Consider the following 14,831-nt stretch of genomic DNA (forward strand, 5'->3'; position numbering starts at 1 on the left):
AGGTGCTCTGGTCTGATGAGACTAAAATTGAACTTTTCAGCCATCAAAGCTATGTCTGCGCACACCCAACACATCACGTCACCCAAAGAACACCATCCCCACAGGGAAACATGTGGTGGCAGAATCATGCTGTGGGGATGTTTTTCAGCAGCCGGGACTGGGAAACTGGTCAGGGTTGAGGGATATTCTTGAGCAAAACCTGTACCACTCTGTGCGTGATTTGAGGCTAGGACGGAGGTTCACCTTCCAGAAGGACAATGACCCCGAACACTCTGCTAAAGCAAAACTTGAGTGGTTTAAGGTGAAACATGTAAATGTGTTGGAATTGCCTAGTCAAAGCGCAAACCATACAACTTGAAGGAGCTGGAGCAGTTTTGCAAGGAGGAATGGGCAAAAATCCCAGTGGTAAGATGTGGCAAGCTCATAGATACTTATCCAAAGCGACTTGGAGCTGTGATTGCCGCAAAAGGTGGCTGTACAAAGTATTGACTTTAGGGGGATGAATAGTTATGCACATTGATATTTTCTGTTATTTTGTCCTATTTGTTGTTTGCTTCACATAAAAAATAAAAACCTTTAAAGTTGTGGGCATGTTCTGTAAATTAAATTATGCAAATCCTCTAACAATCGATGTCAATTCCAGGTTGTGAGGCAACAAAACAAGAAAAATGGCAAGGGGTGAATACTTTTGCACCGAATTAGTTGTTTTTCAAGGTGAGAGTTTACTCTAAAATAAAATAAACCTAACTAAAAAAACCCTCAAATAAAAACTAAAACACTTAACCCCAACCTTTTTTTTTTTTTCTTAACCTAACTGAAAGTAAATAAGTTATGAAAAATGAAATTAAAAGAATAAAAATGAATGGGGTGGTGGGACAGTAAACAAACAATCACACACACACACACACACACACACACTCAAAAAAGGAAGTCATTCACTAATAGGGTTGAGCGAACACGGACTGTATTATTCGTGTTCGTACCGAATAATTGGATTTTTGTTACCCGAACACGGACCCGAAAACTTTACTGTATATTCGGGTAAAAATCCGTGTTCGGTCGTTTTATTTCCGGGTTTTGCATGCTTTGGCGCGCTCTTCATGGCGGGCTTTCAACAGCCAATCAACAAGCGTTTAACTGGTGTGCCTAAGCCATCCCAGCCATGCCTACAAATGTATCAGTAGCTGTGATTGGCCGTCTGAAGCATGTGACCAAGTCTTTATAAGTTCGAGGCAGCGCCGCTGCGGCGTCATTCTGCTGTTTAGTTCAGGGAGAGAGCACACATCAACGTGCTGGTTGCTGATTAGGGACAGACAGGAAAAAAAAACATTTGTGTCCGGATAGAATTGAGGGACAGGTCGGAGTGTGTTAGGCAGGGCGAGTTGTAGGCATTTTAGGGAGAGAGTCTGCTGATTTTTAGGGTCAGTGTGTTCTACAAACTACAATCGATATTGCTGTGTGGGGTGGGGTTTGCAGTGACCGATCTACGATCTTAGCAATCCTTTTAGGGACAGAGTCTGCTGATTTTTAGGGTCAGACAGTGCGTTCTACAAACTACAATCGATATTGCTGTGTGGGGTGGGGTTTGCAGTGACCGATCTACGATCTTAGCAATCCTTTTAGGGACAGAGTCTGCTAATTTTTAGGGTCAATGTGTTCTACAAACTACAATCGATATTGCTGTGTGGGGTGGGGTTTGCAGTGACCGATCTACGATCTTATCAATCCTTTTAGGGAGAGAGTCTGCTGATTTTTAGGGTCAGTGTGTTCTACAAACTACAATCGATATTGCTGTGTGGGTGGGATAGGAGATAGGCAGGTGTCAGTGGTCCACATCCATTTTGCTGTGTGTGGGCTGCAGTGAACACAATCTTTTTGGGCTGCAGTAAACACAATCTTTTTGGGGTGCAGTGAACACAATCTTTTTGGGGTACAGTGAACACAATCTTTTTGGGGTGCTGGCTGCTGATTAGGGACAGACAGGAAAAAAAAAAAAACATTTGTGTCCAGATAGAATTGAGGGACAGGTCGGAGTGTGTTAGGCAGGGCGAGTTGTAGGCATTTTAGGGAGAGAGTCTGCTGATTTTTAGGGTCAGTGTGTTCTACAAACTACAATCGATATTGCTGTGTGGGGTGGGGTTTGCAGTGACCGATCTACGGTCTTATCAATCCTTTTAGGGACAGAGTCTGCTGATTTTTAGGGTCAGACAGTGCGTTCTACAAACTACAATCGATATTGCTGTGTGGGGGGGGGGGGTTTGCAGTCACCCGATCTACGATCTTATCAATCCTTTTAGGGACAGAGTCTGCTGATTTTTAGGGTCAGACAGTGTGTTCTACAAACTACAATCGATATTGCTGTGGTGTGTGGGATAGGAGATAGGCAGGTGTCAGTGGTCCACTTCCATTTTGCTGTGTGTGGGCTGCAGTGAACACAATCTTTTTGGGGTGCAGTGAACACAATCTTTTTGGGGTACAGTGAACACAATCTTTTTGGGGTGCAGTGAACACAATCTTTTTGGGGTGCAGTGAACACAATCTTTTTTGCCCACTGAGGAGGAGGGAGAAAAGTATTTTTCTATCAGGCACTGTGTGCAGCATTTTTCCTTCAGCTGTGCTGTGCTGAGTGACTGATCATACACTGCTGTGTTCAGTTCACATGTGCTAATATTGAGTGGTTTCAGAAATCATACACTTTTTTTCTATTCCACTATTCAATATACAGCCTTGGGTTAAAAAAAATTAAATTGTGGCTTGCAGTAGAGCTGAATGATATTTGGGGTTTTTGGGGTTCATCTCATACTTCTGAAGATTTGAGGGTGCTGCCTGTTCCATACTCCTCATTCAGCCTTTTAGGGGTACAAACAATAGTAATTGGGGCCTAGTGTGGTTTTGTACGTGTGAGATACATACACTTTTTTTGATCAGATTTCCTATTCCGCTATTCAATAAAAACCTTTGGGGATCAATTAAATTGCGGGATAGTTTGTTTTGGTACGTGTGAGATCCACCTTTGCAAGTTTTTGGGGTTCATCTCATACTTCTGAAGATTTGAGGGTGCTGCCTGTTCCATACTCCTCCTACTCCTCATTCAGCCTTTTAGGGGTACAAACAATAGTAATTGGGGCCTAGTGTGGTTTTGTACGTGTGAGATACATACACTTTTTTTGATCATATTTCCTATTCCGCTATTCAATAAAAACCTTTGGGGATCAATTAAATTGCGGGATAGTTTATGTTGGTACGTGTGAGATCCACCTTTGCAAGTTTTTGGGGTTCATCTCATACTTCTGAAGATTTGAGGGTGCTGCCTGTTCCATACTCCACCTACTCCTCATTCAGCCTTTTAGGGGTACAAACAATAGTAATTGGGGCCTAGTGTGGTTTTGTACGTGTGAGATACATACACTTTTTTTGATCATATTTCCTATTCCGCTATTCAATAAAAACCTTTGGGGATCAATTAAATTGCGGGATAGTCTGTGTCGGTACGTGTGAGATACACCTTTCGAATTTTTGGGGCGCATCTCATACTGCCGAGGATTTGAGGGTGCTTCAGTCTGCCTCCTGCCTGTTCCGAACTCCTCCTACTCCTCATCCTGCCTTTAGGGTACAAAAAATTGTAATCCGGGCCTAGATTGTGTTTGTACGTGTGAGATAAACCGTTGTGTAAAATTTGTCCTATTCCGCTATTCAATATACACCCTGTTTGAGTGTAAAAAATTAAATTGCGGGATAGCCTGTACCGGTACATGTGAGATACACCTTTTTAAATTTGTTTGGCGCATCTCCTTCTACCGCCGAGGATTGCAGGGCGCTTCAGTTTGGCTCCTGTTCCCAACTCCTCCTACTCCTCTTCCTCATCCTGCCTTTAGGGTACAAAAAATTGTAATCGGGGCCTAGTCTGTGTTTGTACGTGTGAGATACACCGTATTATAACATTTTTCCTATTCCGCTATTCAATATACACCCTTTTGGAGTGTAAGAAAATTAAATTACGGCATAGTCTGTATCGGTACGTGTGAGATACACCTTTTAAATTTGTTTGGCGCATCTCCTTCCACCGCCAAGGATTGCAGGGCGCTTCAGTTTGCCTCCTGTTCCCAACTCCTCCTACTCCTCTTCCTCATCCTCCCTTTAGGGTACAAAAAATTTTAATCGGGGCCTAGTCTGTGTTTGTACGTGTGAGATACACCGTTTTTTTTATCCTTTTTCCTATTCCGCTATTCAATATACACCCTTTTGGGGTAAAAAACATTAAATTAAAAAGCATAGTTTGCATATTTGACTGTCAGATACACCCGTGCGATACTGTTGTTGTTTTGTTCCGCTATTCAATAAACACCTTTCTAGGGCAAGATCATAAATTACAGAAATATGAGGAGACCGTCAAATAGGGGCCGTGGCCTGGGTCGTGGTGCTGCTGGTAGAGCTCCTGTTGCAAGGAGAGGACGTGGTCGATCTGTGCCAGCTACACGCACAAGTGAAACACCTTCCACAAGTGTGAGTAGGTGACAGAACCTGCAGCAGTATTTGGTAGGGCATAATGCGCCTCTAGACGTGATGAGGCCTGAAGAAGTACAGGCGATAGTAGATTGGGTTGCTGACAGTGCCTCCAGTTCCTTCACATTGTCTCCCACCCAGTCTACTGCAGAAAGGTCAGAGTTGGCACCTGCAGCCAATGTCCAACCGTCTTTCACCTCACCCCCTTGGAAATCAGGCAAGCAGTCTGAGCCCCAATCCATACAGCAGTCTCTTGTTCTTTTTGAGGACTCTGTCAGCAGGGTTTCCCAGGGCCATCCACCTAGCCCTGCCCCAGAAGTTGAAGAGATTGAGTACAGCGATGCCCAACCACTTATTTCTCAAGATGAGTACATGCAAGGACCATCGCAGCACGTCTCCGATGATGACGAAACGCAGGTGCACACTGCTGCGGCGTTCAGCATTGTGGAGACCGACAAGGAGGGCAGGGGTGAAGACTGGGTGGAAGATGATGTGGAGGACGATGAGGTCCTCGACCCCACATGGAATGAACGTCATGCAGGTGACCTGAGTAGTTTGGAGGAAGAGGCGGTGGTCGCACAGAGCCACCAGCACAGCAGAAGAGGGAGCAGGGTGCAGAAGCGGAGCGGCTGTGCCCTAGACACTACGCCCGCTACTGCCCAACGCAGCAAGGGAAAGAGCGCATCAAAGTCAGCTCAAAGGAGTTCTCTAGCGTGGAAGTTCTTTAGAAAATGTGCTGATGACAGGACAGAGCCTGAAGCGAGGCATAAACCTTCTCAACCTGAGCACAACCTGCATGATCAGGCATCTAAGTGCAAAGTACGAGCTGCAGTGGAGTAGACACCTTCAAAACCAAGAAACGTCTCTGGCTCATCCTGCTTCCTCTTCTGCTGCAGTCTTGGCCGCTCCAGCCACATCTGTAGTGATACCGGCACCTGCCACCCCGCAAACAGAGGATCTGTCAGCAACACCACCACCTGGGTCACCAACCATCTCCACAATGTCCCATGGAAGCGTTCAGCTTTCCATCTCCCAAACACTTGAGAGGAAGAGGAAGTACCCCCCTACCCACCCGCAATCCCTGGCCCTGAATGCCAGCATTTCAAAATTCTTGGCCTTTGAAATGCTGTCATTCCGTCTGGTGGAGACGCACAGTTTTAAAAACCTTATGTCGGTGGCTGTCCCACAGTACGTCGTGCCCGCCGCCACTACTTTTCCAGGCAAGCCATCCCTTCCCTGCACAACCAAGTGGGGGAAAAAAATCAGGTGTGCACTGCGCAACGCCATCTGTGGCAAGGTCCACCTAACTACCGATACGTGGACCAGTAAGCACGGTCAGGGGCGTTATATCTCCCTAACGGCACACTGGGTAAATGCAGTGGCGGATGGGCCTGAGGCGGATAGCAATTTGGCGCATGTCCTTCCACCACCGAGGATTGCAGGGCGCTTCAGTTTGCCTCCTGTTCCTAACTCCTCCTATTCCGCTTCCTCATCCTCTACCGCCTCCTCATCCAGACAGCGTAACACCTTCACCACCAACTTCAGCACGGCCAGGGGTAAACGACAGCAGGCAGTTTTAAAACTTGCCTGTTTGGGGGACAAACCACACACCGCGCAGGGGTTGTGGAGGAGCATGGAACAGTAGACAAATGAGTGGTTGCTGCCAGCGAGCCTCAAGCCCGGCCTGGTGGTGTGCGATAACGGGCGAAATCTCATAGCAGCTCTGGGCCTAGCCGGTTTGACGCACATCCCTTGCCTGGCGCATGTGCTGAATTTGGTGGTGCAGAGGTTCCTTAAAAACTACCCCGATATGTCAGAGCTGCTGCAGAAAGTGCGGGCCGTCTGTGCGCACTTTCGGCGTTCTCACCCTGCTGCTGCTCGCCTGTCAGCGCTGCAGTGTAACTTCGGCCTTCCCGCTCACCGCCTCATATGTGACGTGCCCACAAGGTGGAACTCCACCTTGCACATGCTGCAAAGACTGTGCGAGCAGCAGCAGGCCATAGTGGAGTTTCAGCTGCAGCACGCACGCGTGAGTCGCTCTGCGGAACAGCACCACTTCACCACCAATAACTGGGCCTCCATGCGAGACCTGTGTGCCTTGTTGCGCTGTTTTGAGTACTCCACCAACATGGCCAGTGCCGATGACGCCGTTCTCAGCTTAACTATCCCACTTCTATGCCTCCTTGAAAAAACAATTCGGGTGATGATGGAAGAGGAAGTGGCACAGGATGAGGAGGAGGAGGAGGAGGATGAAGAGGTAACATTTCCAATTCTTTCAGGGCAGTCATTCGCAAGGGGTTCCGAGGGTGGGTTCCTGCACACACAAACGCCAGGGACACAATTGTCCAGCAGGGGCACAGTTCTGGAGGATGAGGAGGATGAGGAGGAGGAGCTGGAGAAGGAGATGGAAGCATGTTCACAGCAGGGTGGCACCCAGGCCAGCTCATGGCCCTCACTGGTGCGTGGCTGGGGGGATACAGAGGACACGGACGATACACCTCCCACAGAGGACAGCCTTTTCGTTGCCTCTGGGCAGCCTGGCACACATGAGCGATTACATGCTGCAGTGTCTCCACAACGACCGCCGAGTTGCTCACATTCTAACTTGTGCTGATTACTGGGTGGCCACGCTGCTGGATCCCTGTTACAAGGACAACGTACCGTCCTTAATTCACTCACTGGAGCGCGAACGCAAGATGCGCGAGTAAAAGCGCATGCTGGTAGACGCCATGCTGCTGGCATTCCCACCTGACAGCGGGGCCACAGTGGAAGCACAAGGCAGAGGAGGAGGAGGAGGAAGAGGTCGCCAACGCAACCAGGGCACCGCCAGCACCTCAGAAGGCAGGGTTAGCATGGCCGAAATGTGGAAAAGCTTTGTCAGCACGCCACAACAAACAGCAGCACCAGCAGCTCATATGGAACGTCTTAGCAGGAGGCAGCATTTCACCAACATGGTGGAGCAGTATGTGTGCACACGCCTACATGTAGTGAATGACGGGTCTGCCCCCTTCAACTTCTGGGTCTCCAAATTGGGCACATGGCCTGAGCTTGCCCTTTATGCCTTGGAGGTGCTGGCGTGCCCTGCAGCCAGTGTATTATCTGAACGGGTATTTAGCACGGCTGGGGGCGTTATCACAGACAAGCGCAGCCGCTTGTCCAGAGACAATGTGGACAAGCTCACGTTCATTAAAATGAACCAGGCATGGATCCCACGGGACTTTTCCGTACCTTGTGCAGAATAGCGATGGATACCGACCTTACCCACCCATTGTTCCATTTTTGCTCTTTCTCACTCTTTTGGGGTGTACCCTCATTTAAAATTTGTGAAAAGAAGCAGTGTTGGCTACCTCGTCCTCCTCAGGGCCAGATTAACGTAGGGGCTATTGGAGCTGCAGCTCCAGGCCCCTACCTTTATATAGGCCCCGGGTTGGCCATATTCACTGTTACCGCTCTTCTGTCACTTGTAAACACAGAAGTCTGGCTTCTATGCTCGCTTCCCCAGGCAGCTCCCTCAGAACCTCCCTACACAGCACGAAGGCCGGACAAGGAGGGACAGTTGCCGATGCATGGATGTGTTTATGGGCTTCAGAGACAGCATCCCATGTTGAATTAGGCATGCATGGCTGCACCCTTCCTCCTCTGGGTGCATGCCAAGGCACGGCCCTTAAGGCCCTTCAAAATCCTCAGCACCAAGCCCATGATGCTCTTAATCCGGCCCTGGTCCTCCTCCACCGCCGCTTCCACCTACACCGCCCATAGGTGTGCGCAGCCTATTGCATTAGGGTGTGCACCCCAAAGTTTAAATACACATGCATGTGTTTGCCTACATGTACATGGCCCCGATACATTACTCTCCCTGCTGGCAAAGTGAAATAGAGCAGAGCAGGTCAGAGGGAGATCTTTCCCATCTCCTCACTGGCAAACAGAGCGATAATGCTAATGTGCCCTAGGTGATTAGGGTGTGCCCAGGTACACCCGGCACACCCTGTGCGCACGCCTATGACACCGCCACATCCACCACCACCTCATCCTCCCTCCTACTCCATATGGGCCTCGTCCTTCAGAGATGAAGAACATTGTTTTATTTTTCTGTTTTTTTTTTGTTGTTTTAAGTTATTTCCCTATCCACATTTGTTTGCAGAGCACTTGCCATGCTCTTAAATACGTTTTGCTGCCATTTGCAGCACTCTAGCCCTTTCCTTTGGTGTTTTAGAGCCATTTTAGTGCCTGAAAGTTCGGGTCCCCATTGACTTCAATGGGGTTCGGTGTCCGGGAAAAGTTCAGCAAAAGTCCGGGACACGGACCCGGACTTTTTTTTAAAGTTCGGCCGAACCCGCCGAACACGGACATCCAGGTGTCCGCTCAACTCTATTCACTAACACTGATTTGACCTACCCTCCTGACACTCTCTCTATCACAGTGTAAATACTTTTATTATCTGCTTACGTAAGTTCTTTTTGGCACTTTCAAAATTCCTAAGCCCTGTTAAAGGAGGAGAGTGTTTGGTGCCCACAAAGCAATGGCTTTTTTTCTTCTATGAATCAATTTTATCTTTGCAAAACTTGGACTCTTGGAGATTTGTTTGGCATTCTCATTGCACTGAATATAAATGTTTTATAGGGAGGGGGCTGGCACATGGCTTTTAGGCCACCTGATTATGGTCAAAAGGCCAGGAAGTGTATTAGTGTTTTTTTCGTTGATATAGCGGCAAATTGACACACTTGTTTGCCATTTTTCAGAACTGCAAATGGCTTGGATTTTGTATTGAACTGATGTTAGACCTGAACCTGAAACTTATACCTACAGGACAGACAGAGAGGGTGAACCTCCCTAGATGCAAGAAAAATCTGGCAAAGGTTCTAACCTGTATAACAGGGGGGAGTACCGCGCTTAAAAGGTGCTTAGTGCATGTTATTCATACATTTGATAATTTACTTTCAGTGCTTTCAAATATTTAAAATAAAATATAAATATTCTCCAGTGTATAAAATTATATAAATATTTTTCAGTGCATAAAAATTAAAAAAATCTCATTAATAAATAAAATATTTCTTACAAGTGATGTAAATATGTGCTATAAACAATCCTTAAATGTATAAAAATGAAACATAAAATTAAAATGCCAGTGATAAATTATGTGCTTATAAGTTTCCAATAATTAGTTCAAAAGTGAAAAAGTGCCAAAGTGTCCTTGTATATATAAATAAAATGGTGTATATTCAAACGCCTTTTCTTTCCCAAAATTCATGCAGGTGCTCTTCCATGCAGTGGCCACTAGGTGTCCTAAGCGCTCACCTCAATTGGCTTTATAACCAGCTTTGTATGGTATCATGTGTAATCCTCCTTTTCTATGGTTAATGGGTTCGGTCACTGATTCTCACACTTATCCCTTTTCACGCGATATTCCAGGGGGTGTGTATGGAGCCTTTGAATCTCCAAAATAAATGGGGCCACAATAGTGAGGTACCGTTTGGTAATTTTATTAAAAGAGATAAAATTCACAGACTCACATTTTCCTTCGTCTTTGCCAATGCATAACAATTGTGCTGTCGCTACGTCACTTCCGGTTTGGACGCCAAACCGGAAGTGACGTAGCGACAGCACAATTGTTATGCATTGGCAAAGACGAAGGAAAATGTGAGTCTGTGAATTTTATCTCTTTTAATAAAATTACCAAACGGTACCTCACTATTGTGGCCCCATTTATTTTGGAGATTCAAAGGCTCCATACACACCCCCTGGAATATCGCGTGAAAAGGGATAAGTGTGAGAATCAGTGACCGAACCCATTAACCATAGAAAAGGAGGATTACACATGATACCATACAAAGCTGGTTATAAAGCCAATTGAGGTGAGCGCTTAGGACACCTAGTGGCCACTGCATGGAAGAGCACCTGCATGAATTTTGGGAAAGAAAAGGCGTTTGAATATACACCATTTTATTTATATATACAAGGACACTTTGGCACTTTTTCACTTTTGAACTAATTATTGGAAACTTATAAGCACATAATTTATCACTGGCATTTTAATTTTATGTTTCATTTTTATACATTTAAGGATTGTTTATAGCACATATTTACATCACTTGTAAGAAATATTTTATTTATTAATGAGATTTTTTTAATTTTTATGCACTGAAAAATATTTATATAATTTTATACACTGGAGAATATTTATATTTTATTTTAAATATTTGAAAGCACTGAAAGTAAATTATCAAATGTATGAATAACATGCACTAAGCACCTTTTAAGCGCGGTACTCCCCCCTGTTATACATTTCTGAATTGTGTAGGTTACCAATAACAGTACCTGCAGCTTTAAAGGATTTTAGGATTCATATAAAGTGACAGCGCGAGAATTTCACCAATCCAAAAGGTTCTAACCTGTCACCAGTTTATCCAAAAAAAAAAAAAAAAGAAAAAACACTTTTGGTATACATACACTTTAAGCTTTCTTTTTATATTTTTTTTGATCAAAACAATATAAAAAAAAAAAAAAAAAAAAACATAAAAAACAATAATGTACTACAATAATATTACACATATAAAATGATTATTTGATGTGACAATATGAGATATTATATATGTATATGTATATATGTATGTATATATGTAATATTATTCACAAACCACCAATAGTAATAGCAATGATCAGCAACAGTAAAAATCAGCTGTACTACAACAATTCATTTAGTCATCAAAATGAAATACTCACCATCACTTTCTGTATCCAGCTGTCCATCAATTTCAATGCCAACTGCAAAATATACAAATTACAGTTGTGTTTTAATTTGTGAAAAATATAGTAATAATATTCTCATTTTCAGTAACCGCTTTCAATCTAAATTGGCTGAAGCATACAGTGATTATCTTATATGCTTAATGCATTTACAAGTGTGATGAACCCAAGGCGGTCAATCAAGTAGCGACTGTTCAATAAATGAAATAAATGTTCACTTTCCAAATTGAATTTTGCTTAGCTTAGGTGAAAGTGTGATCTCTTCAATCATCCAATCACATGCAACAAAAACCCTGTTTGTTTGTATTCTATTTTCCTGCACACGATTGGGTGTTTAAAGTAAATGCAGCTTCATTTTAAATGCTAGGGTAAGTGAAATTTTTCTTCTCTTCTTTTTGTCGCTGCAAATTACAACCCAAAGTGTTGGCCTGCTCCTGAAAAACTTGGATTCTTGGAGATTTGTTTGGCATTCACATTGCACTGAATATATGCTGTAGCACAGCTTAAGCTACAAATATTTTTTTATTGCAATGTCAGGAAGTATTAATTATTACTAAAATGTATGTGATTTAAACTGTAATTTAAAGACAGAGAAGTTAGAAAAACACTTATGACACCTTTTATAATTTAAAAAGAAAGCTTGTATAAAATAATGAAATGGTAAATAACTCCGGGGCTTGAGAGTGCAAAATCTGGTGCAGCTCTGCAGAGAGACCAATCAGCTTCCAGGTTTTATTGTCAAAGCTTAATTGAAGAAGCTGAAGTTAGAAGCTGATTGGCTACCATGCACAGCTGCACCAGATTTTGCACTCTCCAGTTTTAGTAACTCAACCCCTCTGTGTCCTAGTGCCTTTCTGATAAAACGCTGGTCAGACGTATATACTTAACTGCTTCCTTTCATTTTGTACATATAAAATACAGACACAGACAGTTGAAGGGCTCTTGAAAGAATGCTATTTGTAGTCATAAACCTATTTTTCTGATGACAAATAATTTTAGAGTAAATCTATCATATGAAGAATATAGGAGCTGCCATTACTGAACTCTTTCCTAAGATGCTAGTTGTCAAAACAGTTATGCTGACCCTTCCACTTTTAAAACCTTGAATTACTAAACAGGAACAAGTAAACAGATTGGTAAAGTTGTCTTTACCTTCAACTTTCTTGGTGGGATGAGAGCCAGGGGACCAGAAAAGGAGCCTCAATGTCATGACAAGTTTCCTCTAAAGGCTTGTAAATCTATTCATATTGTGTTTCTATTTTCTTACACATGGATATTGACACATTCTAAATACATTTAATGTCTCCTGCTAACTGCAAATGTTTTAGCAACTGTGTAGTCTTTACAAGCACTAATACATATTAAAATATTTAACTGTAACTATGGGGAAGAGTATACAACTATTTAAACCCCTTGCATAAGCAACTTTTATTATTTAAAATATGAAAATATTGTGGAACTTCAAATCACAGAAAGAGAAGCTGGAATAAGAATGCAAATTCATACGAACCTTCAAAACCTTAGACAGTGGTCTACATAGGGACTGGGATTTTATGCACCAATATGGTTTTAACTGAATTTCTGACCTTTGGCCAGTTTTTTTTTTTTCAACTCTTTTACAAAGAGAACATTGGACATTTGAAAAAGACTTCCATTCTCACTGAAGTGACAAGTATGCCTGGATTTCTTATCTATTAGTCAGGTAGCCCAATAACACTCTTAAGGTTTACAATAGATATCGTATCTACAATAACCATTGCTACTCAAGTGCTTCAAGAAAAATAGTTGTATTTCATTGCTTCTTTGGTATATGAACATTTTAAAAAAGGACTTTCATTTGGACTGTGCCTGGACTTCTTATGGCTGAGTCAATTATCTAAAACGAATTAACCTTAGGCCTCATTCACTGTCATTGACAAGCCTGTGTTTATATGCATTGTTTGGACATTTCTAAGCACATATAAATGTTTGTAATGATTTTAAATGGTATAATTCAAGTTGTGCTTAGGTACATTCAGTTTAGTTGTGTTTCAAGAAGGAATAATTCTGAACATCCAAGGGCATATTAGATACATTGAATGTGTCAAAATTAGAGATCGACCGATTATCGGCAAAGCCGATATATCGAGGGCCGATATGCACTTTCCCCGATATATCGGAATCGGCCTTTTGATTTACCAATATTGCCAATATTTCGGGAAAGTGCATGTACCAGGGTGGTGCTTGCAGCTACCGGTGTCCATAGCCGACTGTCGGCTGTCTTGTAATGACAACCGATGCGGCTGAGAAGCCGCTCGGCTGTCATCTCAAGAAGCGGGAGGGGACGTCCCCCCCCTCCCGCCGCCTTACGTGGCTCGCCCGGGAGACCCAGGCATCCTACCTTCACCGCCGCAGTCTGACCGGGTCTCCATTTCTTTGAATTCGGCGCCGAATTCATGACATCACTTCTGGGTACTGGCGGCGCCAAATTCAAAAACTTACAGCATTTAAAACAGCCAAACTTGGCATTTTGAATGCTTTTAAGTGCAGAGGAGGGGGTTTGGGGTCTTTTAGACCCACAGACCCCTCCACCACAGTACCTGTAGACATTAAAAAAAAAAAATGTTTTTAATGTCCGAAAATATCGGCCAACATCGGCCGATACCGATATCCGATGACCAAAAAAATCGGTATCGGTATCGACGGTAAAAAAAACTATATCAGTCGATCACTAGTCACTGCCAGTTTGTAACCATTTACTTATGACATTACTGCTGAAATGTGTCAAAAAACAATAGTTATATTTCTTAAAATATTTATATTTCATTCCTCTTTCTTGTATCTCTATGTAAAAATATGTGGGTTTGGGAACAATTATCAGAATTGTATAAAGCCTAAAGAATGAATGAGGCATTCTGAAAGCTCTCATGTTTAATAACTTAAGTTAGGCGATAAAGGGTATCATTTAAATTCATGATTTTTTGCATTTCTAAAATACAAAATCAGCCGTGACATTTTCATTATTTAATCATTTCTATTACTTTATAATCCATTGTTATCTTTGCCTATAGTTAAACAAATAAGCATACATTTTATTCACTCACCATCTTCCATTATAATCTCCAAACGACTTTTCTTTTTTTTGCCCATTGCAGCAGTCTGGAAATTGAGCAATTAAATTGTCCCAGACAGAAGATACTCCCTCCAGCTGATAGAGTTAGGGTGCCTGAACCTTCTCTGTATTTAGCCGGAAACACATTTTATGACTTTCTCTTTTCGTGCCTGGTGCATGCACTCAGCAAGAGCCTGATATATCTGCTGCTGTGTCGTTCATTTTCAACCTGTGCTGCACCTGTGCTATTAGATTACACTACACATCACTTAAACATGAAGAAAAAGCAGGGAGATCAGATATAGCATCTTGTGGCCTTTTAATGCAGGATTCATTACTTTTATCTTAGATCACATTATTACCAAATTAAACCTGTTATCGTTGTGTTTGTTACTTACTGATAAGGTGTCAGGTCAAATGGTTAAAATTTCTCTTTCCTTTGACATACAGGTTATTTAATATACTGATTCAGTTTAATTGCGTTTCAACTATA

General features: G+C 43.1%; 1 protein-coding gene across 1 annotated transcript in view; it reads right to left on the bottom strand.

The window, feature by feature from the left end:
* TMC2 (transmembrane channel like 2) overlaps positions 1-14,376 on the bottom strand; it is a gene marked incomplete at both ends in the record, with an annotated part of 186,184 nt that extends 171,808 nt beyond the window's left edge. The window contains 2 exons of the mRNA XM_082258912.1: positions 11,224-11,265; positions 14,331-14,376. Of these exons, the coding sequence (XP_082115038.1) occupies positions 11,224-11,265; positions 14,331-14,376 (88 nt within the window). The remainder of the gene's footprint in view (positions 1-11,223; positions 11,266-14,330) is intronic.
* Positions 14,377-14,831: the final 455 nt, after the last annotated feature.

This window comes from Pelophylax lessonae, assembly GCF_965119305.1.
Source record: "Pelophylax lessonae genome assembly, chromosome: 5".
Taxonomy (NCBI): domain Eukaryota; kingdom Metazoa; phylum Chordata; class Amphibia; order Anura; family Ranidae; genus Pelophylax; species Pelophylax lessonae.